The sequence below is a fragment of the Phocoena phocoena genome, chromosome 5 (genome assembly GCF_963924675.1).
Source record: "Phocoena phocoena chromosome 5, mPhoPho1.1, whole genome shotgun sequence".
Classification (NCBI taxonomy): Eukaryota; Metazoa; Chordata; class Mammalia; order Artiodactyla; family Phocoenidae; genus Phocoena; species Phocoena phocoena.
Genome location: NC_089223.1, coordinates 25,626,968 through 25,652,427, shown reverse-complemented (window position 1 = coordinate 25,652,427; position 25,460 = coordinate 25,626,968). Strand labels below are relative to the sequence as shown.

Sequence of the window (25,460 nt, the reverse complement as noted above, 5' to 3'; positions counted from 1 at the left end):
TATAAAATTTCCTCAACTACATATTTTGAGAGCCATATTTATAAGGTCATATTCCCTGAGGCCATATAACCTGACCATTTTGTTTCATTTAGGTGTCTCCAAAATTCTCCATACCACCCCTTTTAAATGTATTGCTTAGGATGTGTTGGCCAATGTCACTCATTACATATTGGTTTGATACAATTTCATTCTTGAAGATTAAACTTTACTACTACTTTTTAAGATATCACTACATACTGACCACAGAACAAAATATTAAGACAACCTGCGAGTTTAAGTTAGTATTAATCTTAAAAAAATAAAAGTGATCTTTGCATTAACATAAATGCAAGGTTCAGAGTAAAGGAGTTGTCAAAGCATAATCTTCAAAAGTTGAAAATATGACTTTTTTATAAATATAGAATGGACGCCTGTCAAATATTTATTTAACTGAATAATGAGGGAGCCGGCAGGATGGTAAAGATGGTTTCGAGGAATGATAGAAATAGGGGTTATTTGGTCCATCAGAAAAGCATACTGAAATAAGTTTGCTGAGTTAGAGACGAAACCAGCTAATTTCTGCAGGGTAATAAAACCATAACCTTTGTGATTGTTCTTCTACTAGATAGAAATTATTTCCATCTCTACTGGACAAAGCTTTGTAAGTTAACATGTAATTTCATAGTCTGGGCCCTAATCACTAGTAAGTAGAAGTCAAACAAAGGTATATCCCTCTAGGAAATTAAGTAAGTAATCCTTGGATTGGCCCGTTAGACAAATCTCCAGGGTGACTTTGAAAGGACATGCGGTCCTCATTTGGCCTTATTTCCAAGTTTTGGTCAATTTTTATTAAGCAAGTGCTGTGGACTCTTAAATTCATCTGGATAAGATGATGTCTAAAGGAAGGCTCGGGGCTTCCCTAGTGGCGCAGTTGTTGAGAGTCCGCCTGCCGATGCAGGGGACGCGGGTTCGTGCCCCGCTCCGGGAGGATCCCACATGCCGCAGAGCGGCTGGGCCCGTGAGCCATGGCCACTGAGCCTGCCCGTCCGGAGCCTGTGCTCCGCAACGGGAGAGGCCACAACAGTGAGAGGCCCGTGTACCACACAAAAAAAAAAATAATAAAATTAAATAAATAAAAGAAGGCTCAGAACTGCCCTTCCCCACCAGGAGGAACAGTGGGAGGGCCTGAGGACTTTTAGCCTGGACAAGACTTAGTATGGGGACCCAAATGCTCACTGCAGCATTACTCTTAAACTACAGGCCTGAGGAAATAGTTTAAGAGTGCAGAGATTTTATGTACACCATCCAAAAGCAGCAGCTAAAAGGCCATCGCAAGAAAGGAGGGGTGAGATGTGTCTTAAGTTGCTGCAAGGGGAAGACAGGGCATCAGTGGAAGTGGTTTGGGCTCAGATTGAGAAAGAGCTTCCCACCGTGAAAGAACGTCAGCCGGGCAGTGTGTGCCTTGAGAGCAGGAACAGGTGTCTGTCTACAGGTTCTCTGGCAAAGGCGTGGCCATCACAGCCTCACATCAGGAGCAAGTGAGGGAGACAGAGGAGGGTCACGTTTCAAATGAGGACTGGACCAGCCTCAACTAAGATCCTTTACAAAACTGAGATTCTGTTATTTTGTGAAAATTGAGTTATTGCTGTTTAATTAAAAAACAAGAAGCACCATTTCCAAGGCTCAACATTTAATATCCTGGAGACAGAAGCCTTATGTTAGTTTTAGTAGCTGTGTGATCACAATAGTTATTGCCGCGAAGCCTTTTGATAATTTTTTCTCCTTTTAAAAATTGATAATTTACTTCAGTTTTACCTTTTTTACAAGCTCTACTCCCGAGAGAAGCACATTCACAGTTTTGTTGTTGATTTTGTTGTTATTTGGGGGGGTGATGCTGGTTTGTATTTTAATGTGACTAAATCTCAGTGTCTCAGGTTTGACACTTTTTTTTCCTTTCCACTAAAGTCATTGAAATATATTCACCTGGTCATTCACATCAGAGGTGTAAATGGGTTTTCTAAAGGTTTTTAAGAGATAATCAAAGTCAGACGCTTTGTGACTTAACTTCTTCAGGTGTTGCAAAAAGAAAGCTTAACACGTCGTCTCAATTGCAAGGATGCTAAAACTATGCTTGACCTTGAATCTGCAAGGAGTTGGGTAACATCTTTTGCTAGAAGTGCCCATCTACCACTTGTTTGTTTTTAACCATCTGTACAGAATTTACTTGGGAAAGAGAAAGGAGAAGGAATCAGATATATTCAAGAGCAAATAGCGTGTTTATTTGATTTTCCAGCTTCCAGTGACTATTGCAGTTACAGTTTAACTTTTTAGTTTACCCTTTTTACCATTGATATTTGCCATGGATATTTGCAAAAATGCGACTTTAAAAAAATGTATCAGCCATGTCACACAAAGGCTTATATCTCAATTTGTTTCATGTCATCAAAAAGACATACTGAGTTTGAAGCTCCTCTTAGGTTTATTCTTAAAATATAAACCTGGGGAAATAGTGTAAGATTGCAAAGATTTTGTTTACACAATTCAGGATCACAGGCTCTGGAGTCAGGGAGATAGAGATTGAATTCCTGACATTGCCTTTTCCTGTCACTCAGTGTCTCTGAGACTCAGTTTCCTTCCCTAATAGATGGGGATAATATCAGTACCTACTGTATAGTGTTGTAAGGATTACGTAAGATAACACACAGAAAGTCCTTAGTGCGTCATCTAATACAAGTACTCCATAAATATTAGCTATTATTATTTTATAATAATTAGAACAACTTCACCAAAACTTAATTATGGTGCTCTTGTCAGGATTAACGGCACCATGGCTGACTCATCTCCTAATACAATTGAAAAGCAACTTTCAGCTTTGTGCAACAATTCATTCTTAGTTAATGAACTTGAACAGCCATTCTTGAGAAAATAATGAGGAATTGTGAATCTAGAATTAGAAGATACATCCTATTCACTAGGAAACTTAATGTCTTAGCAACAAATGTCGTAAGTCCTCGTAAGAACTGTTGTGTGTTGGTGACCATACACTTGAAATATTCAAGCAGGAAAATCTGGAGATAACAGTGCTCTCCCTTCCAGAACGAGAGCATCTCTAAGAATTGGTGATCAGCTGGAAGCCAAGGTCATATAGCAACTAGTCATGATATATATGTCCTTAGCAGAACTCTGTAGGAAGCTGCACTGGTTGTTAATCTGCTACCCAGAGACCAGTGCTGCACTGGGGTCAGTTCAGGATTTGGAGCTGGACAAAGCAGGCTCTAGTCCAAGCTTTGACATTTGTTTCCTGTGTGATTTTGGGCTGGTTGCTTGGCTTTTCTGAACCTGTTTCGTCATCCATAAAGTGGGGCTATTATGGAAACCAACTATTTCAGTAGAGGAAGGTCAAATTTTTAAATGTACATAAAAGTACTGAAGCAAAATACCATTAGTAGTACTGGTATTATTACTAATACTGTTACTATTCCACTATTGCAAAGGAAAATGAAACGGGCACCAGGAAGAATATGGGTGCCCACGTGTTATATGATACCAGTGTGGGTTCGACCCCTCTAATACAAGACAGATGTTCCCAGAGTGGTGACAATGCTCAACCTTCTTCCTGGGGGAAAATTCTTATCCTATCACAGATATCATACTGTTTCTCAGAAGTGTTATTGAAATTCCATAATTCACATTAATATAAGTTTCTATTTTCTTTTATCTGAATTTAGATGAACTGATAGATAACAAGGGTAAAAGTGGCTAGGTTAGAAGCAAAGTCAAATTCATTTTCCATTTACTAAATTATTTTACTAACTCATTATACCCCCCCTTTAACATTGGGTTGGCCAAAAAGTGCCTTCGGTTTTTTAAGTAAAAATAAAAGACACGTTTTTCATTTTCACCAAGAACTTTATTGAACAACATATTCACCCTTTTGTTCCACTACCTTCTGCCATTTTTCAGGCAACTTCATAATTCCGTCTGCCTCAAACTTTTTATCTTTTTGAGCAAAGAACTGTTCCAGGTGCCTTTTACAGCCTCCCAGGGAATTGAACTTTTTTCCATTAAAAGAATTTTGTAAAGACCGAAATCAATGGAAATCCGAAGGTGCAATGTCTGGTGAATATGATAGTTGAATCAGAACTTCCCAGCCAAGCTGTAACAGTTTTTGCCTGGTCATCAAAGAAACATGTGGTCTTGCGTTATCCTGATGGAGGATTATGCGTTTTCTGTTGACTAATTCTGGATGCCTTTTGTGGAGTGTTGCTTTCATTTGGTCTAATTGGAAGCAGTACTTGGTGGAAGGAGTTCATAATAGAGGACTACCTTCCAGTCCCACCATATACACAAATCACCTTCTTTGGATGAATACCGGCCTTTGGTGTGGTTGGTGGTTGTTCCTTTCGCTTGCCCCATGATCTCTTCCGTTCCACATTATTGTACAGTATCCACTTTTCATGGCCTGTCACAATTGGTTTTAAAAATAGAACGTTTTCATTATGTTTCAGTAGAGAATTGCATGCGGAAATATGGTCAAGAAGGTTTTTTTTGCTTAACTTACGTGGAACCCAGACATCAAAGCAATGAACATAACCAAGCTGGTGCAAATGATTTTCAATGCTTGATTTGGATATTTTGAGTATGTCGGCTATCTCCCACGTGGTATAACATTGATTGTTCTCAGTTATTGTTTTGATTTGATCGCTATCAACTTCAAGTGGTCTACCCAACTGTGGAGCATCGTCTAGCATGAAGTCTTCAGCACGAAACTTTGCAAACCACTTTTGACACGTTCAATCAGTCACAGCACTTTCTCCATACACTGCACAAATCTTTCTTTGTGTTCCAGTTGTGTTTTTACCTTTCTTGAAATAATAAAGCATAATATGAAGAAAATGTTGCTTTTTTTCTTCCGTCTTCAATATTAAAATGGCTACACAAAAATTCACCAATTTAGATAAGTCTCTTTTAAAATGCATGCTGATGTGACAGCTGTCACAATACAATCTAACAAAATTGTTTCAAATGAAGTTAAAGACAACTAAGTGCTACTAGAGCCATCTTACAAAAAAAACCAAACGAACTTTTGGCCCACACATTAGTTTGACATGGTTGGAAGCATCAGCTCCAAGCTCCCTCTCCTGGCCTCCAAGGCCTTTGATGATCTGGTATCTGAATCCTCCACTTGATACTTTTTTTCCCTCCCTGCTCAACTTCATAGCTTTGCAAATGCCCTTCCTTCTTCCTGCAATATCCTAACACCCTTTCTACTGGATCACGTTTCATTAGTTCTTCTAATTATTTGGAACCATGCCTGGCATGTAAGTGGATATTCAATAGACATTTAAACAAATTGACTTGAAATCAGATGGCTCCCACCTAGACTGAAACAGCCAGATATTTCCATTTCTACGTGACCTCACAAAGTTCGGAATTCCTCCCAGAGTCTGAATAGATTCCATGTTATTGAAGGACAGTAACTCTTAAAAATTATTTTGCACGTTGAGCTCTTCTAAATGGTGCTGATGAGAACTTGCTTCAGAGGCACCAGTGGAGCTGATAAACCACAATACATGTTTTAATAAGTAGATTTTAAAATATAACACTTGAATAAAGATGTGGTATTCCTTATTGCCAGCTAGCTGTGAAAGTTTGCACAATAAAGAAGCATTTATTCTATTATTTAACAATAAAACAAGTCTGTGTGTGGATATTCACATGTGTATATGCCTAAAAAAGTTGTGGTAGCAATATTCATATAAGGCAAGCCATTCCCTTTGGGCCACATCCAAAAGAATTTAGTTACTGTAATGATAAAAGGGCTTCCATATATTAATACCAAAAGGACTTTTTCCCAAAAGTAATGAAGTGGTCCCAGACCTCGATCCTGGGCACAGTATAGTCTCTGTCTGTCTGTCTATCTCTGTCTCTGTCTCTGGCTCTCTCTCTCTCTCTCTCTCTCTCACAGACACACACACACACACACACACACACACACAGACTCTTTGGAATTTTAAAGTTCCAAGTAGAATTCATTAATAAAAATATGAACTGCTTTTTCTTGTATAAATCATAATAAAGTGTTGAGAGATAAAGGAACAACTAAGGGGGCAAATCATCAGCTGCTGCCGTAAAACCGAGACCTGTCATGTTAACTCCCAACTCAAACACCCAGTTTTAAAGATTTACCTTCAAGAATCCTAAAAGCTTGTATCCTGCCTCATCAACAACAGCCTCAAACTGTTCCCTGTCATCGAAGAAAACAAATCTTTTGCTCCTTCCTGCCTCTGGAGGCAGAGGGACTGAGGTGGTCCTGGGTGGCTGAATTAGATGAAAGACTTGCCTTCCACCATGGAGACATGGAGTCCAATCAAGTGAAATGAGTTTTGAGATCCCAACTCATTTCCTAGGGGAGATCAGTTCACATTACAAAATCATGACATCCCATTCATCACAACTGACGTGGTCTTTGCTCAGGAGAGGACCCCAACTGGGACTAAACCACCTGTCTTCTCTTGAAAAGGGGCACTTTATCCAAGTTAGAGTTGAAAGCCTTGGAGTGAGAAATCTTGCCAGCTTCCACCCAAGTGATGCATATGCAACGTGGAAGGAAACTTAAGCTTAAAAAAGGCAAGACGAGTTTAAGGAAGATTGGTGGTTGTACTTCAAATGATGCCAGATATGAATAATTATACTAGAGATGCTAAGGCATTATGGTCGGGAGAGCCAAGAGTGGGGCTCCCTCTTCTTTATCTCCTAGATTTTATTAAGCAGAAATGAGAAGGATAAGCATGTCCATGCATCAGAGTTTAAAATGGCCAAGAAAGTGTCCTGTTTTCCAGGCTGATAAATGATCGTCATCTCTTTCATTTCTTTCAGGGCATCGTTGTAACACCCCTGCTACTGCTGCTTTTTGTGAGTATTTTGATGTTGTTTTTAATATTCTTTATTAAAAGCCATCTACAACCCTTTAAGAAAGGTCTTTAGAAGTAAATTGAAATTTGAATCTTGTATCATATTTTGAACTGTTCATAACATGGAGACACAAAGAATCTCTGTAGTCTCATGGCCCAAGGACAGCAACAGGACCCAGTTCTTGGGCCTCTGACTCCTGGCTAAATCATTACTTATCACAAGTTAACGACCTGTGACGTAGGTCAGAAATGGGCTGCACTTTATTTTCTCACTAGTGAGACTGAAGTGATTGCTAGTGAGCGAGGGTTTGATTGAAAGAGCCTTGGTCCAGGGGACCAGACAAAGCTTAGTTTCCTGTGCTGGTACTGATAGGAACTGGCTTCCTCACTTTGGGGAATACTGCCTCGGTGTTTTCATCTGTAAAATGGGAAAAAATAACACGTACCCCAGTCTGTCTCCCAGGGATAATGAAATGTGCTTTAGAAAGGAAAAGTACAAGCTACTGGCAAACCAAGCAAAAATTGTCCTGAAAATAAGAAATGCTAATTAGCTGTCTTATTTCTTTTGGCACTAAGCATATGAGAAATTAGATGAGAGATTATAATAGAAATTAATGTTATCTCATGCTGAGAAAAGCATATGTAACCATGAATGATACCTAAAATATTTTATGAACTGTGCATTTTTCATACACACATCTCCCAAGTATAAATCACTCCACTCATCACTGAAATAGAGTAGGGATGCGTTTCTGGGAGTGAAACTGTAGCTGTTTGACTAGCACTATTTGTCAGTGAATTAAAACTATGGGGCAAATTTATTTAATTATAGGGTAATTACCCAAGTTGAAATTCAATTAGAGTAATAGAATGTGGGACTTCATTTCTTACAAGCTGTGTAGGAAGTGGAGAGGGAGAGATGCCCTACTAAACAGTTGGATTTTGCATCTTTCATGGAAGACATTTCCTTCCAGTAATAACCCTCAGCCTCACCATCCCTTCTGAAATGCTAGCTCCATCCTGACAAGGTAAGGAGAGTCAAATCAGATCGCTTCCCACAGCGTCACAAACCTCATTAATTTAGACTCAGCAATTCAGAATTTGCAGGGAGTCAAATTGAAACTGAAGTGAATGTCTCTTTGGGAAAAAAAGACTTGGTTGGTATGTAGCTACCTGCTCACCTGCTCACTAGATGTGAGGACCTGGGATCGTCCCTCAGTGTTTTTTCCAAGCCTTGGGATCGTAATTTCCCAGGAGCAGCACTCAGTGGGCACAGGATGCAGGCCAGCCTGGGGTCCCCCCGGCAGTGAGTCAGAGAAGTAGCGTAGAGCTGGCCATATAGAAAGAGTCCAATAAATGACTACGTAGCCTAGATTTTGTCCATGGCAGAAGAGTAGCATCTCCTACTCAGGGGACTCTTTGAAGAAGATCACGAGAGAAGTCACAGCCACAACTAGGGGGCTAAGACCTAGGTAGCACTTTTTTTTTTTTTGCGGTACGCGGGCCTCTCACTGCTGTGGCCTCTCCTGCCGCGGGGCACAGGCTCCGGACGCGCAGGCTCGGTGGCCATGGCTCACGGGCCCAGCCGCTCCGCGACACGTGGGATCTTCCTGGACCGGGTCACGAACCCGTGTCCCCTGCATCGGCAGGCGGACTCTCAACCGCTGCGCCACCAGGGAAGCCCATAGGTAGCACTTTTGAGTATCTCAGAGTCTGGAATCCCTGAGACACTGTTTCAGCTGTGACTAAAGGAACCAGATGCTTACTTTTCTCCCTCTCTTCCCATCTCCATGCCGTAACAAGACATTCCCAGCTGGTTAATATTAATGGCATCATGCAAGCTTGCCTTCCCTCTTAGACCCTAGACTTGTGAGCTTTAGTTTGTTCAACCTTTTTAAATCATCGAGCTACAGGAATAGTGAAAGAAACCCCAAGACCCTCAACTTAAAAGTTTAACGTTTCCCTTTTGAGCCAACTGGGCTGTTCCACTAGGTTCAATGGCACCGTCACACGACATCAATAGTTACTTCTGTGTTACGTGACTTGAAATCGCATGCACAGTATATAATACTTTTTGCCTGTGCATTTTACGAACAATGGGAATTGCTTAAACACTTGGGTGACCAGGCTTCACTTAGCAGGAGAGAAAAGCCTGAGCGACTTAAAATATGAACACATATTATTAAAGATGTAGTGTTTTTCATCAACACCCCTGTTGTGGCTTAAATTGTGATTCTCCAAAAGATAGGTTGAAGTTCTAATCCCTAGTACATCCGAATGTGACCTTATTGGAAAATAGGGGTGTTGCAGATGTAATTAGTTAAGATGAAGTCATAGTGGTACAGGGTGGGTCCTTAATCCAATATGACTGCTGTCCGTAAAGAATAGGAGTCAGAGAACCACAGGGAGAATGCCACATCACAACGGAGGAAGAGATTAGAGAGACGGGTCTACAGGCCAAGGGACACCAGCGGTTGCCGGCAAACGTCAGAAGCTAGAAGAGACAAGGAAGGATTCTCCTCTAGAGATTTCAGAGGGAGCATGGCCTCGCTTGATTTCAGACTTACAGTTTCCACAACTGTGAAACAATACGTTTCTGTTGTTTTAAGCCACCCAGTTTATGGTATTTCATTACAGAAGTCAAAAAAGCTAATACAACCCCTGAAAATTGAATTGTCTTTTTTTTTTTTAAATCATATCTTGAAAGTGTAAATTTCTGGACAGTCAGTCACAGTAGCTAGTAAAAGCCATTTTTGCTGATGGAGTCTCAGTTCCCTGTATTCGTAACATCTTCTCAGAATGTTCCCTTTACCATCTTGCTCCAACTGAAACCTGTCTTCTTATTCATGTTTTTGCTGTTGGCATCTTTCATATCACTGAGCCTTGAAATGGGAGAAGGTGTCTTTCTTGTTCCTCTTTACCAATCCCAGATCACTTCCCATGCCTTCTCCATAAAATCCTCCTATTACCTTTAAAGGTTATGCCAGCACACCTATATTACCTGCTGCCGCTCTTTGTTGTAATTGTCAGTGGAACACCAGGTCACGCTCTAAGAGTCCAGAAAAATGTTAGCACCTTTCCATTGTCTTCTTTTTCACAATACACTTGGATTGATTCTTGGTGTTTTCAGTATTCACATAGTTGACCTTCCCAATACCCTGGCCTCTAAATTCTTGACCCCCTTCACCAGTGAGATTGCCTTCCCCCTCATCTCAGCCAGTCACCCCTGCAGTCAGACCGTTGACTTATTATTGCCAATGATAGCATCCTTCCATAATCCTATTTTCAAATGTCTTCTCCTACTAGCAGCTGCTATCTTTGTGACTTACTCCCCAGATTAAGAATTCTTCAAACTTGCCAGGAGGGCTCATTTATTTACCTTATCACCTTCAATGCTTCTAACTAATCCACCCTACCCTCACTCACCCTCTTACCCTCAGATTCCATCTGACCTAGCCTAGATCTCATGGTCCATCATTGTAATTACTTGATTACATACACCGTCAACAACCTTGCTCATCTCTTACTGCTTCCTATTTGTCTGGCAAGTGCCAGGTCTGCTTAAATCCAGCTCTACACCTTTCTGTATTTGTACCTGAGCACGCGGGGGCACCCACTCTCATGCTGACTGATCTCATTCGAAATTCATGACAACTAATTGTAAATGAGCCTGGCAATCCTACTCCCTTCCCCGAACTGATGCACATCCCCAATCTCTAGAGAATCACACCTTCTCCTTGCTTCTCAAATCTCCAGTGCCTCTTCTCTTTTTTTCATCTTAACTGATGCAGAAAGGAAACTAGATGATGAGGAAGTCAGAAGCAATCAGAGAAATTTACAAAATCCCGCCTACTTGCTTCTATATTTTTCACCTCTCTCCTCCTTCCGTAGATAAACTATCTTTGCTCCCATCTAAGGCCAGTCCCTCCAGTTGTGCCATCCCTTATTGCCTACTTAATAATAGGAGCCACACACATTTCCCTCTTTCTCCTATGTCATTAAATTTTCTATCTCTGCTGGATCATTTCTGTCAGCATGTAAGCATTCTGTAATATTACACATCTTAAAAATTAAATTTCACCTTATCCTACCTGTAGTCCATTTCTGTGCACTCTTTTACGGCACAGTTCCTCCAAAAAGTTATTTTAACTTATTCATCACTCATTCAGTAATATGTATTGAGTTCTTCCAATATACCAGTCACTTTCCGGGGTGCCAAGGATATAGCAGTGAGCAAAACAGATACATCTTTGCTCTAATGGAGGTTATATACTAGTGGAAAGAAGCAACCAACAAATAAGTAAAAATATATTGTGTAAGATGGGTGCTAAAGAAAAAATAAAGTAAGGAAGGGAAGTGGGTTGGGAGGTTGGACTCACTGAGAAACAATATTTGAGCAAAGGCTTAGAAGAGATACCACCAGAAAGTGAGCTTTCTGGTGGTAGAATGTTCCAGGTGGAAGGAACAACAAGTGCAAAGGTCCTGAGAGTGTGCTTGGTGCCTAAGGAACAGCAAGGAGGCCAGCGTGGCTGGAATGGAGTGAGCAAGGGGAGAGTAGATGGGGATGAGGTCAGAGACATAGCAGAGGCCAAATGATAGAGGACCTTAAAGTCCTTTGTACAGATTTTGAATTGTAATTCAAGAGAGACAGGAGACGATTGAAAGAGTTTTGATCAGGGGAATGGCATGTTCTGACATTCCCTTTAAAAGGGTGACTCTAGATGCTGGGTTGAGAGTAGATTGCTAAGGGGATCATGGTGGAGACAGGAAGACCAGTTAGAAAGCTAGTGCAAGAGATGCCGTTAGCTTGGGCCAGCGTGGTTGAATAAATCTGGTGGGAGGTAGTTCTTTATTTTCTTGGAAGAACTGAGAGATTGAATGAAAATTATGAGGGAAAGATAAGAATCAAGGATGACTCCACACCTGTGCAACCTGAAGTATGGAATTGCAAGTTACTAAGATAGGGAAGGCTGTAGGGTCGAACAAGTTGATGGAACTCACAACAGATTCAGTCTTGGACATGTCTGGATTAAGATGTCTTTCAGACATCTAAGGAGAGAAGTCAAGTAAGCAGTTGACTATATGTCTGGAATTCAGGAGAAAGGGTCTGGACTTTCTGTGTGTATGTATCTCTAGAGATACACATTTGGGAGAGCTCAGCATAGAGATGGATTTTGAGTTAGACTGGACGAGATCACCAAAAGAGAATAAAGAAGGAGAGGTATCAGTGGACTGAATTTGGGGCATTCTAACATTAAGAGGTCAGCAAAGAAGACCAAGGATATCCAGTTTGCTTAGGAAGAGCACCAAGAGATTTTAATGTCCTAGAAGCCTAGCAGAGAATGTGTTTCAAAGAGGGGATCATGGTCAGCTACTTCAAATGCTGGTAATAATTCGGATAAAATGAAGTCCAACAATTGGCCATTGATTGTAACGAGATGGAGGCCACTGGAGACCTTAATAAGAGCTATTTCAGCAGAGTTTTGGAGGTGAAAGCCTTATTGAAGTTGGTTCAAGAATAAATGAAGAAAGAAGAGTTAAAGACAGAGTTCATTTTGCTGTAAAGTGTGCAGAAAATGGGAGAGCAACAAAGTTAATGAAGGACCGAGAGAGGATTCTTTTTTAAGTTGGGAAAATTATTAGCATATTTGTATCGATAGATTAATCCAGTTAGAGAAGGATAATTTGATACAGAAAAAAGAGGGGAGAATTTGTGGATCCATGTCCTTGAGTAGGAGAAAGGGATGAGTTCTAGTGTGTAAAGGGAGTATGGCCTCCTAAGCACAGATAGTTCATCCAGAGTCACGGAAGGGAAGCCATGGGATATAGGCAGGGATGCAAGTAAATTGGATGATGTAATTATAGGAGCTTGTTAAGTTCTCCTCTGGTTCTGTTTTCTCAGTGAAGTGGCAAGCAAGGTTAGGGGTAGAGGACAAGAAAAGGCAAGGAGGTGTTGGAGATTTGATGAGAAAGGCAAAGACATGAAGCAGTCATACGTCAGAGTGAATGGAATGGGCAAATGCAGGGCTATGGTCCAGCAGCACCGAGGACCATCCTGAGTCTTTACACTTGGCATTGGCTCAGCCTGGATTCTCCCCACCCCGGATAGCCACACGGCTCCCTCCTTCACTTTCATCAGGTCTCTGGTCCGATGTCATTTTAGAGGAGAAGAATAATATATTCCATCACTCTCTCCCCACCTACCATTCTTAATTGTTCCTCTTTAGTACTTATCACGTGACATCTTAATCACTGGTTAATTTGTTTATTATCCATCTTCCCTAACTAGAGCAAAGCATTACAAGATAGCAGAGACTTTATGTTTTGGTCACTGCTAAAACCCCACTGCTCAACGTAATGCCTGGCTATGGAAGCCACTTGAAAGCATTTTTGAATGGATGCTTGGTTAAGAAAAACTGTTTCTGTTCTCACAGTACTTCTAACACCAAAGGTGTGGGTTTTCGATGCCAAGGGATCCTCCAGTTCTCTGCAAATACCAACCGGGTATTCTACAATTTAATTCATTTTGACACTAACTTCCCAGAGTTAATGCAGACCCCACAGGTGGAGGGCTCAGTCTCCCAAGATTGCCTCTCACTTCAGGTGCCAATCAGAAGTAGTGGTTTCCAGGTTACCCACACTTCTGTCTGACTTCGCTACAAATCAGGGGGCTCCCACAACCCCCTCCTCAGGTCCAATAATTTGCTACCACTGTTCACAGAACCCAGTGAAACACTTTATTTATTATTACTGATTAATTATAAAGGAAACAAACAAACAGCCAGATGAAGAGGTACATAGAGCAAGGTCCAGAACGGTCCCAAGGGCAGGAGTTTCTGTCCCATGGAGTTTGGGGTGTGCCCCCCACCCTGCATATGGGTGCATTCACCAACCCAGAAGCTCTCTGAACCCTTCTGTGCCAGGTACTGGGGACAAAACCCAAATAATGTAACAAAAGACACTCTTATCATCCCATCCCTCAGGAAGTTCTGAGGGTTTTAGAAGCTCTGTGCTAGGAATTGGGAACAAAGACCAAATATATATTTCTTACTGTATCACTACATCACAGTTGGACAGGTGGACAGGTGCCTCTGTTCAAAGAGTCGGGCTAGGACCACTTTTAAGACTCGTATGTCCTTATCACATGCTCTACCTTCAGGGCCACATTCCTTATTGTAAAGCTATTTTGAAGGGACCAACTTCACTCTCCTCACAGTCTGTTGTGCAGGGGTGGCATCGTACGGGGAGAAAGCATCCCGTTTTGGTTCAGTCTGCAGCCAGTATTTGTTGTGAACAGTGGATTTTCTTTTACCCTTCTTAGCCTTGGTTTTTACCTCTGTAAAGTGAGAATTATGATAAGATGAAATGAGTTCATTTATGGGTAAGCCTGTTGTAAACTGTAAGGAACCAGCAAATGCTAGTTATTTAAATTTGACACTTTATAAAGGAAAATAGAAAATAATGCCAGGAAGGATGTCAAGGTTTTGCAAAAGCACCTATCTGATAAAATGCAGCGATTGGCCCATCTAGTCCAGACCTTAAAGATGAGCTGAGTCTTAAAACTTTAAGATTCTATAATCATCTATAATCTTATAAACTTGTATATAAATGAATCCAATATTTACCATGGCTGGCAATGAGTGCAGTGAAACTTCCTGAAATAGCACCATTAACTCCTAAGGCTCAAAGTGCTTTTTACATATATCACCTCAATTTTCTTGATAACATACCTTTGCTATTGGCAGGGGCAGAAATTATTGTCTTTATTTTGTTAGTGGATGTGTATCAGACCACGAAGTTCCAATCTGTAAGGTAGATAAAGGCCTTGTCTAGCTAAAAACTATACTTATAAGTTCATTACTTGAAATTCCGTGTGAATTGTCCTTCTGAAACAGTGTTCCCAGTGGTAAGCAGCCACTAGATTTCGTCCGCCTGGGCCAGGAACCGTGAATATCTTATTCATTAACTTATCTCTGGTGCCAAATATTCAATAAATGTTGCAAGGAGGGGAATAGAAAGATGGGTGAACAATGGTTAGAATGATTCAAATGATAAATTAGTGGCTCGAAGGTTAGGATTCCAGCCTGAGCCATAAAATTTTACTTTATATTTGCTATGACAAATAACTTACAATTTTTTTCAATAATAGTAAAACATCCATTCTTTTATTCAGTGTTTGGATGCCTACTGTGCACTGTGAATATTACAACGATCAGTCTGACATCGATCCTTCCCTCAAAGAATTTATGATTTAACAGAGAAAATAGAATATATTCACAGATAATTAAAATCCAAGGTAGAAATTGTATCACAAGTATCATAATATTTCAAAGGAGATTACTGAAAAAGAAAACATTTTATTTAATAGGAGAAGTGAGTTTTTTTACAATAATTTTTTACTGAAAGAAGCTTTTTTAAAAAATATATTCAAGTATAGTTGATTTATGTTAATTTCTGCTGTACGGCAAAGTGATTCAGTTATATACATACACACACACACACACACATATTCTTTTTCATATTCTTTTCCATTATGGCTTATCACAGGATATTGAATGTAGTTCCCTGTGTGTGTAGGACCTTGTTGTTTATCCCTTCTATATGTAATAGTTTGCGTCTGCTGACCCCAAACTCCCAATCCGTCCCTCTCCCTCCTCCCCTTCCCCCTTGGCAACCACAAGTCTCTTCTCTATTGTCTGTGAGTCTGTTTCTGTTTCATAGATAAATTCCTTTGTGTCATATTTTAGATTCCACATATAAGTGATATCTTAAGGTATTTGTCTTTGTCTGACTTACTTCACTTAGTATAATAATCTCTAGGTCCATCCATGTTGCTGCAAATGGCATTATTTCATTTTTATGCCTGAGCAATATTCCTTTGTATTTATGTACCACATCTTCTCTATCCATTCATCTGTTGATGGACATTTAGATTGCTTCCATGTCTTGGCTATTGTAAATAGTGCTGCTATGAACTGGGGTGCATGTATCTTTTCCAATGAGAGTTTTTGTCTTTTCTGGATATATGCCCGGGAGTGGGATTGCTGGATCATATGGCAACTCTATTTTTAGTTTTTTAAGGAACCTCCATACTGTTCTCCACAGTGGCTGTACCAATTTACATTCCCACCAACAGTGTAGCAGAGCTCCCTTTTGAAAGAAAACTTTTAATTTGAGGAAAACTTTTAATTTGAGAGGTAGATGGAAACTTCTAATATTTCTCCAGGGATCTCCTACTTACTTCAAGTTTTTTTCATGTGCGTGGTTCTGATTCTCGTTCATATCTAATATCACTTAAAACTTGCAGATCTTTCCTTTCCTCTGATGTGGTTTCTCACTAACACTCTGTTTACCGACCATTATTACAGTTTTTATTCAGCAGCAAATAATAGAGAAGACTGAAAGAGAGAGACTTGGAAACTTGAAATGGAGTGTTGTGGGTAGTGAAGATGCGGAGGCCCTGGTGCTGAGTCAAGCACTTAGGCTGTGAGGTCCGGGACAGTCCATTGGGCAGCGTGAAGCTGCTGCCTTTGTAGACCCCTGTCCCCCCAGGTCTCCTTAGCAGCTCCCTCACACCTTCTTCCCAACTACATCTTGGCGACTGTGCGGAATGAAAGGAAGCAACGTCTAAACTTCTCTCTTACTCCCTCTAAAGTTAAGACAAAGAAGGTAAGATAACCATGTTCACACCGTGGAACAGGTCAGTCTAATTCTACGCAATTATGACCTAAGGAAACCAGATATTAGCTGGTATTGTCATGGCCTCAAGCCCCATAATTCTGTAGACCACCACTTTTATTTAAATAAGTTCCTGCGTGGCAGGGGAGAGTCAGTAGTGCTTTGAGCTTGTGCCATTGGAACGACAAATCAAGGCCTCACTTCCGCCCCAGCCACCTCAGCTCAACATCAAGACCCCTGGAAACACAAAGGGCGGAAACTTGGACCGCTGCTGAAAGTCATGTTCTCAGAGTTACAGATCAGCCCATCTTCATATATGGGGATGGTCACATCAGTCGCTTAGGATATTTAATAAACATTCACCCTCATGCTTACCCATTCAATAGTAATGTAAGCGCCCCTTAAGTAAGTGGGAGCACCACCAGCTCTGCTGTTATATCAATTGATTTTATATGACTTGATTTCTTAGAAACCTGGCCCCTCATCAAGTAGATATTTAGAAGGCATTGTGATACTTGGACATATATACACACATGTGCACAACACGCAGACATGTACGTGCACCCCCATGCATGCACACCAGGCCCTGTTTCTAGGCTAACTGTATGCTCCATTCGTCTGACTGTCTCTTCTGTTACTTTCCATTTTAGAAGTTCTTAAATCCAATCAGCTTGAATTCTCAGGACACTTTAAAAGAAACCTTGTTTTTCCAGAAGGGGAGGGGGACGGTGGGGAGAGGGGGGAATAATTTTTATTGAGTAGGTATAATGGATACTCTATGCATATTCCCATGTGAGTAGCATGAGTACCTTTAGAGGTAGGTATCATCCTCACTTATATGAGAAAACTTAGGTTCAAAGACTAGTCAAGAACACGGGGCGCTTTCAGGCAGCGTTCCTTCCAGGTTTTGCTTACAAAGCACGCCTCCTAGGAGACAGGTGATTTTAAGACATTTTATCAGCACTCAGTTACCACTTCCTGGACGTATGTATTTTAGGTAACATAGGAAAGATAAACAGAATAAGGCATAAATATTGCCTTGAAGAAACTTAAACCTCCTGTAGGTAAAGAAGAATAGACTATGGAAGAACTTTAGAGGAAAAATTAACTACTAAACTATGTGATTCAGACTGAATTTCATAGGAGTTCACAGAAGAGCGAGGTCAGGGTCGGGCAGAGATGTCAGTGGCAGCTTCCAAGGCTACTGTCGTCATTAGTTTCTCTAGTAATTGGCTACCTGTGATAGAAAGTCCTTCAACTTTTGATCCCATCAATAAAAACAAAAACAACAAATACAGACATTAGTGTCATGTACAGTACTCTGATTTTTTGTAGTATGTTCCCAATGATGGTTGTATAACTGATGGTCACATACATGTGCGATGTATAAAATGATGATAAAACATAAAGCACTTGAAGAGAAACGATCCCATTGATTGCCTCAGTTGTTCCACACGGAGCCGGGCACTCCACCATGTGCCCAGGAGCGTTTGTTCCTAAAGCAAGTAAGACGGATCTCATCTCCTCGAGCCTGAGAGCAGCTTATCTTCTGACTGTGTGTATAAATCACGCAGGGATGCTTCTCACGCATGGAGAATTTTGTAACGCAGAATAATCTGTGGAGTCTTTTGTAAATGCTCTTCCCGGGGCTCCCCCAGACCTTGTTGAAATAATGGGGAAGCAGGGGAGCACCCGGTAAGCCACTTTCAAATGCTCCAGAAGCAACATTGATAAACTCCCCCCACCCCCATCCCCCTTCAAGGACCATTGACCCGGAGAGGCCGAGTCCACTGCCGCTCTGGGACTTGGCAGACTTATCTGAAGGGATGAGCTCAGGTGCAGCGCTGTCCTAGCCAGGCTTCTCCCTGCACCTTGGTCCCTGCTCCAACACCAGCGGCTGCTCCCCAAGTGGTTATGATCTGGCTGAAGTGAGAAGGACACTGCTTCCTTACACCACCCTTGCCTGTTGGTCCCTCTTCTGGAGGAACTTAAAACTTTGTCTCCTTAAGGGACAATTAGCAACAGCAGGTTCTGTGGTTCCTGAACCAAACTCAGGATTGACAAGACCGAATCCTGTGGTCAGGGAATAATGGACAAAGCTTGTTTCTAGATGCCTCTGCATATCTCTGCCTCTAGCCAGCCATGTCCTGGAAGACCAGCTTTCCTCTGCGGGCGATAAGCTGATTTACAGTTCATTCGGGCACAGTTCATTTGGGCACATTTCGCTACAATTCTTGTGTTGTTTGAATAAACAGAACTTAAACTTGTACGTCGTTTCCATCAGTTATTGGAAGGTAATCCTTTCATCTTACCTTTTAAATCAGCAGATAACAAAAAGAAATGTTTTACGTATTTTTTTAATCTTTAAAAAAATCATTTAAAACCTATTTTGTTCTTTGTTGCTCAGAGAAGGAAAAATACCATGCATCTAGATATATAAATAATAAATAAAAGGGATCATTTCCTCAACTACCTATACACATTCCATGCCGTAACCCATCTCTAGTTTGATACATGCAGCCAAATCAATGTGGCTTTTTAACAACCATATTCTTAATTTTCATAAAAATGGCAGTCATTTTTCCACTGAGCCTGTCAGCCTGGTATACCTTTGAGTCATTGATTTTGTGTAAGTAATCAGTTCAGTTCGCATGGAATGAAAGACACACTGGACTATAGATTCTGGGGAAAGATGGGACTGTAGAAGGGCTCAGGGGATCAAGGCCTAGGGACACTCTCCCTTCTTACCTCTGAATGCCTTGTCTTTGTGACGGGAAGGGGATAGTATTTATGAACATCCATAATGTCTGTGTGTGGGTACAAGAAAGTTAGATCCAATAGTAAGCAAGTCCCCTCCTTCTTTCCCTCACCTGGGGCTGGGCTCTGGGTAATGTTGGTGAGGGGCCAGAACTGGGCCGGAAGGGAACTCATCCTGCTTTCTATATAGGTCTGAAGTGGCTTCTTCCTGATTTCCTCGCAAAGGAGATTTAACATTCTTTACTCTACAGTATAAACTATAAATATCTATTCTTATTTTTCTCTGAATGTGGGACTCATGAAAAGCAAAGACCAATCATCAAGGGTGAATTATATAATACAATAATGTTTTAATAGCTGAGAAGGGACACAAATAGTTGCAGCGCCTGTGGCTAATGGATTTCCCTGGTAGGAGATAAAAGGCTGATTACACAGAGAGCAAGTGAGGACCTGGTGCGTTAATGACGATTTACAGGTCAGCTCACTTACAGGAGTGATTTAAAACGCACCATCTGTTTTCTAACTGTAGGCTGATAACTGTGATTTTACAGACGGTCAATGTGTCTTCATCAAGAATTTACTTATTTGTCTTTCTGAGTCTGCTTAGTCTGGCCCTGTAAAATTTCACTGACTGGACGCCCCCAGATTCTTTCCAAATCAAACAATTTCTAAGTTGAATGGATCGACAGCAGCCAATCTTGCTTCATTTGACTCAGCCTTTCTCTGCCAGGTTAGAAAATGAAATCCTAATGCTCTAAAGCAGGCCTTGTATGTACTGGATTAACTTCTTTCTGACACATCTACCCTGGTACTAGTGATGTGCCATCCTTGAGGGAGTTAAGAAAAGAGTTACTCAGATAATTTTCGGTGTCCTGTGGTTCACATCCAGAAACCCAGGTGAGAAAGGCTGCACCGTCATCCACTGCTTATCCAGTTTCCTCCCATCCCCTTTTTTTCCCCTCTTTTTTTTTTTTTTGCGGTACGCGGGCCTCTCACTGTTGTGACCTCTCCCGTTGTGGAGCACAGGCTCCGGACGCGCAGGCTCAGCGGCCATGGCTCACGGGCCCAGCCGCTCTGCGGCATGTGGGATCTTCCCGGACCAGGGCACGAACCCGCTTCCCCTGCATCGGCAGGCGGACTCTCAACCGCTGTGCCACCAGGGAAGCCCTCCCTCTGTCTTTCTGCTTCTGCCCTCCAGCTCCCCATCTCCTCGCAGCCCTCACAAAACACACGTACAGACACACAGACGCTCTTCTCTTTCTCTCACACGGACAAGATAAGGGGAGGCCAGCTTTGGCCTCCACTCCTGCCCCCTTCCCCATCTCACTGCTCTGTCCCTTCTTTTGTTAATGTGCGGTGGAATGTGAGGATTAAGTGTGAGGGCTGTGGAGACAGCCTCTGGGTTGAGTTCCCGGCTCCGTCACTTTCTAGGTACGGTGGCCATGTCCAGGCTGTTCAAGTGTTCTGTGCCACGGTTTCCTTATATGAAAATGGCGGTACTAATGAGACCCGCCCCAGGGGGTCGCTGTATTAAATCGTGCAACACATTAGGCATTCAGAGCAGTGCACAGTAAATGTCACCATATCTGTAATTACAGGAGACGATTGGGTGGGAGGCTCCTGGCCCTTTCTTGGGGCTGTGAATTCAGCAGGACTCTGTAACTTACCAAAAGCTGGAAGGATGGAAAGAAGAAAAAACATTGTCAAGCCTCTCTTTCTACCTATGTGTTGTGGCCATTCATTAGGTGAACACACTTTCTGGAGCACATACTGTGTACTAACTCCGTGATTCTCAAAGGTAAGCCCCAGCCCAGCAGTAGCAGCAGCATCGCCTGGGGCCTGGTTAGAAGTGCAAATTCTCCCCTTCCTCCCCTCGTCCCTCCTGCTAGGTGTTACGAATCAGAAACTCTGAAGGTGGCACCAAGGAACAGGTGTTTCCACAAGCCCTCCAGGTGCGTCTGGTATGTTAACGTTTGAGAACCACCACCCTAGATGTAGAACGTAGTCACTCTGCTGGGCACCCGGAACATAAACATGAAAAGGACCGCGTCCCTGACCTTCAGGAACATACAGTCTACTGGGAGAGGCAGATGTGTAAACAAGAACAACCAAGGATTCTGAGCGGTACAGTGGCAACACAGAGCCACAAAAGAGGGGGTGGCCGAGTCCGCATTTGGGGAGGAGGGTTTGGAAATCATCCCCAAAGAAGTGATGCTTGAAATAATTCTTAGGAAAAGACTAGAACTTTTCCAGTTATAAGCGGGGGAAGGAAAGGAGTGTGCACTTGGTGATGGGTGGACCCGCATGCAGACCTCAACTTTGAAAAAGCAGCTCCTGGAGCGGTGGGGCGGGCGGGGGGCGGGGGTGTTGGTTTTTTGTTCACTGTTGGATCCCTGGGGCTGAGAACATGCCTCTGGCCCACAGGAGGCACTGGTTACCATTTGACTGATTGAACACAAAGGTCTTAAATTCCCACATATTTAATTTTCACTGAAATGTTTCTTCGCAGCATGAGATTAAAACAAATAAACCTAATTGTGAGTTCTCTGCTTTAAAGCACCATATTCCTGAAAGAGATTAGCCAATGCCTGGATTCACATGCGATATCTTAAAGCACGGGTTGGCAATGTGAGACGTAGGACCTTTAAACCCGCCGGATGGCTCAGCGAAGCCCAGAGCACTTGCTTGACACAAGCTTATGCTGAACCCGCAACTTTATCCAAACATGCAAATTATTGATGCTTCAATAATTGATGCTTCAGAGACCAAACACATTGGTCTCTGAAACAGAAACCACATGAGGTTCCTCATTAAAATGTGAAGAAACAAATAGCCCGGGCAGCGTATTTCCTTCTGCTTTAGTTAAAATCAACTCTGCATGCAAAGTGATTGGCTCTTGTAATTTTCTAGTCATACTCTCAAATGCAGATGCTCACTCTTCTTTCTTCTGGATGTGAGGGCGTACTTCATAGTGTCAGGAACCTCCCCAAGGGGACCTCTGCATCTTCAAACTGACCACAGCGACAGGTCTGGTGGCCGATTCAAAAGAAAGGACTTATGCCAAGTTAGACCCCAGGACTGAGATTTCCTTCCTTTCAGAGCCACTTCTAAGGAAGCCACCCTGCAGGACTTCCTCCCCAACATCTCCACCGTATTTAGTCTGGTTTCGTGTACCCGGTTACCTGCATCCCTGGCTAGCTTGCTCTGGCCTCTGATCTGACAAAGCCGCAGAGGAGGGCTGCTCTACCCTGTGCTCCTAATCAAGTGGATCAGAGATCATGGGTGTTTTCGAGGACAAAGGGACCTTGGGGATCACGGACAACCTCCCACCCTCCCCCTCACCCCATAGCCTTTTCCACTGTCTTCTAGGAACAAGAGGCTCCCAAACACTGAACGTGCAGGTGGTCTATTACGTGATGGATCTAGAAAGTGAAACACAGAATATTCTTCAACACCAAAGTTGAAATGGGTTTTCCTCTACTTCCCTTTTAGCTTGAATTAGGATTAAAAAGAACCCCCAACATGGACTCAATACACGAAATCACATTTTACCTTTTCTGTCCATTTGATCTGAGTTTACTGCTCTGCAGTAATACTTTATGGTTAAACTAACCAGCCTTCCCAGTGTGCCTCTGGCTTCTATCACAGAGCAGATCTGGCTGAAGAGTTGCTTGCATGTGTTTGAGGAGCACTGCCAACTGCACATCATAACACAGGTCTTCGAAGTGTTCATTACAAGCTGCTTCTCTCTGAACCTCAGTTTTCAATCTTTAAAAAGAGCTAATGGGACTACAAGTCTCTTGCAGGTTAGAATTCTATCAGTTTTAGGTCTTCCCTTCCAGAGCAGCATTAAGGAGCTAAGGAGGGGGTGGAGGAGAACTGAGGGAGGTAACATGCACCACCAGGCTCGCTCTGTTGTTTTACACGGGCACACGTGCGTGTGAGCTGGTCCTTTCTTCCCTTGGTTTTCATCATGAATAGATGCCCTTAGTTTCTAGGTGCACGTTGGAATTCGTTTTGTTACTAGTGATAAACAAGCAGTGAAAAGAATAATACCAACTGATTTTGTAATGCTACGTGATGATAAGAGATTTTTAGATATACTCAAGTTTTGTGTGTTTTTCTTTTTAGAAAAAACAGGGATATGATTTTGCATAAGAGTTTGTCTCTTTTTAGCGCCCCATGTTTACAAATTAGGTCATCTGTTCATTCTGCACAGGTTTATGCTCTCTGCATACATATTCTCTGTGCCAGTTCCTGGGATAAGTGCTCGGCTGACAGAGGGAATATAGCTTCATATGATTACTCGTGAAAACATTTAAAAAATACATTAAATAACTTAATAAAGTTGAGATAAAAGGAGGAACAGAGATATGTGAGATCACCCATGAGATTTCAGGCAAGAGCTGAGACTTTTTACTTGAGGGTTATCACCTTGCACGCTACTGCCTGTCCTCAAACATTGTGAACCCTATGGATAGAGCATTGAGTTGAATGTTTCTGAACTTGAAAACTTTGTTCTTTAAAGTTTATTTTTCTAATTATCCAGTGTCTCAGTTTCTTTGTAAAATATATTTTTCCTTATTTCAGTCCTTGCCCCAGGAGCATCCTTAGGGTTAATATTTGTGGAGAGAATATATTTGTTAAATACCTTGCACTTCAAGGACCTCGTTGCTCTAATCATTAGCTTTTAATACTTTCGTTTTGACTAAAAAGAAATATCTAACAGCCATGTAACATTTAACACACCACAAATCCTGTGTGTTCTTCACCAGTTTCATTTTTTCTGCTTGTATTTCTTTCGTTTATTTTGTTCTGGAGGAAAAGGCTAGAGGCGACACTCTTTGTGGGTGAAACTGACAGCCAGTGGTCAGTGTTGAAGGCAGTATTAAGTGGATGCAGGCCACTGATGGACAGGGCATACATTCTTGACCTCCTGAGTGCGTATAGATTGGGGCCGAGGATGGGGGACAGAGTTTTATAAAATAGACCAGGGCATAGAAAAGATTTCGGTAAGCCAGTTCACACAGAAATCAGTGAAAACGCTGGTCCCACATCACTTCATTCTGAGCTATGGACTTCACTTATCTAAATATTTGATATGTTTTATTTAATATTCTCTGCCCTCCATCATTACCGTCTCCTCATCTTTCACAAAAATTACTTTCCAAAAGATATTTCCAAGTTTAACTAAACTTAGGTAAATATGAAAACTGAGGTGTGGTCTGCAGGGGAAGGTGAAAGTAACTTCCAAGGGCCAGGAGGGATCGTCACTTGGGAGAACCTGTTTGCAGAAGGGACTCATGAAAGGGATAAACAACTGTGAAACAGGCTACTGTTTGTCCAGAAAGGAGATTTTGAAAAAAACTTCAGAAAGTTAATAGGAAGACAGCAGGTCTTGGTAGTTGAGGTTAATGTGAGTGTTGATGTGTTCACAGAGAAACACTGCCTGGTGCTGCTGGCATCTTTATGAAGCTGAGACTGCAATCATTAGCAAAGAAAGAATCAAAAACTGAGGACAGAGTCAAAACGGGAATTCTGAGCAACGTTAAGACATACAAATTTAGGAGCGGTATATTGAAATTTTCAGTTGAAAATAAGTTCTATTTCAGGATTTCCCATTTCCAAGATTTTGTTTAAGAATGAATTTTAAAGGATATGAGAATCATTGCCTTTGTTTTCGAGGAGTAGGAAAGTTAGAAACTATTTCATTTACACAAATACAAATATTATCTCGTTAATAAAATAATGAGACACACTTGTTTGTTTTAGGTATCTGCAGACGGGTGAAATAGAAATCACGTAAACTGTGATTACAGGTGAAATATGCCATATGAGAACAGACAGTATGAACACAGAATGGCTTTACAATTCAGAAATGTATTTAATAAGAAGAAATTTAATTGCAAAACAATAGTTATTTTTCTTCAATCTTAGTCTCCCAATAAAAATTATATATTAAACTACAGCGGTATTGAGAACGGATTTAAAGTGATTCTAACTCCTCGTATTCTTGTTTTACAGCTTCACTCCTCCTCTTCTGTGCCTTTTACATCTATTTTTTCTCAGCTTTTTATGACTGTCGTGGTTCCCCTCATTATTGGACAGGTAAGGTCTCCAGTTCTCTCTGCT

At 41.6% G+C, this 25,460-nt stretch overlaps 1 protein-coding gene across 3 annotated transcripts in view; it reads left to right on the top strand.

Annotated features, from left to right (window-relative positions):
• Positions 1–25,460, top strand: part of SLC10A7 (solute carrier family 10 member 7) — a 251,845-nt gene that overhangs the window by 167,253 nt on the left and 59,132 nt on the right. For all 3 annotated transcript variants that reach the window (XM_065877675.1, XM_065877676.1, XM_065877674.1), the window contains 2 exons: positions 6,859–6,894; positions 25,353–25,436. In XM_065877675.1, the coding sequence (XP_065733747.1) occupies positions 6,859–6,894; positions 25,353–25,436 (120 nt within the window). The remainder of the gene's footprint in view (positions 1–6,858; positions 6,895–25,352; positions 25,437–25,460) is intronic.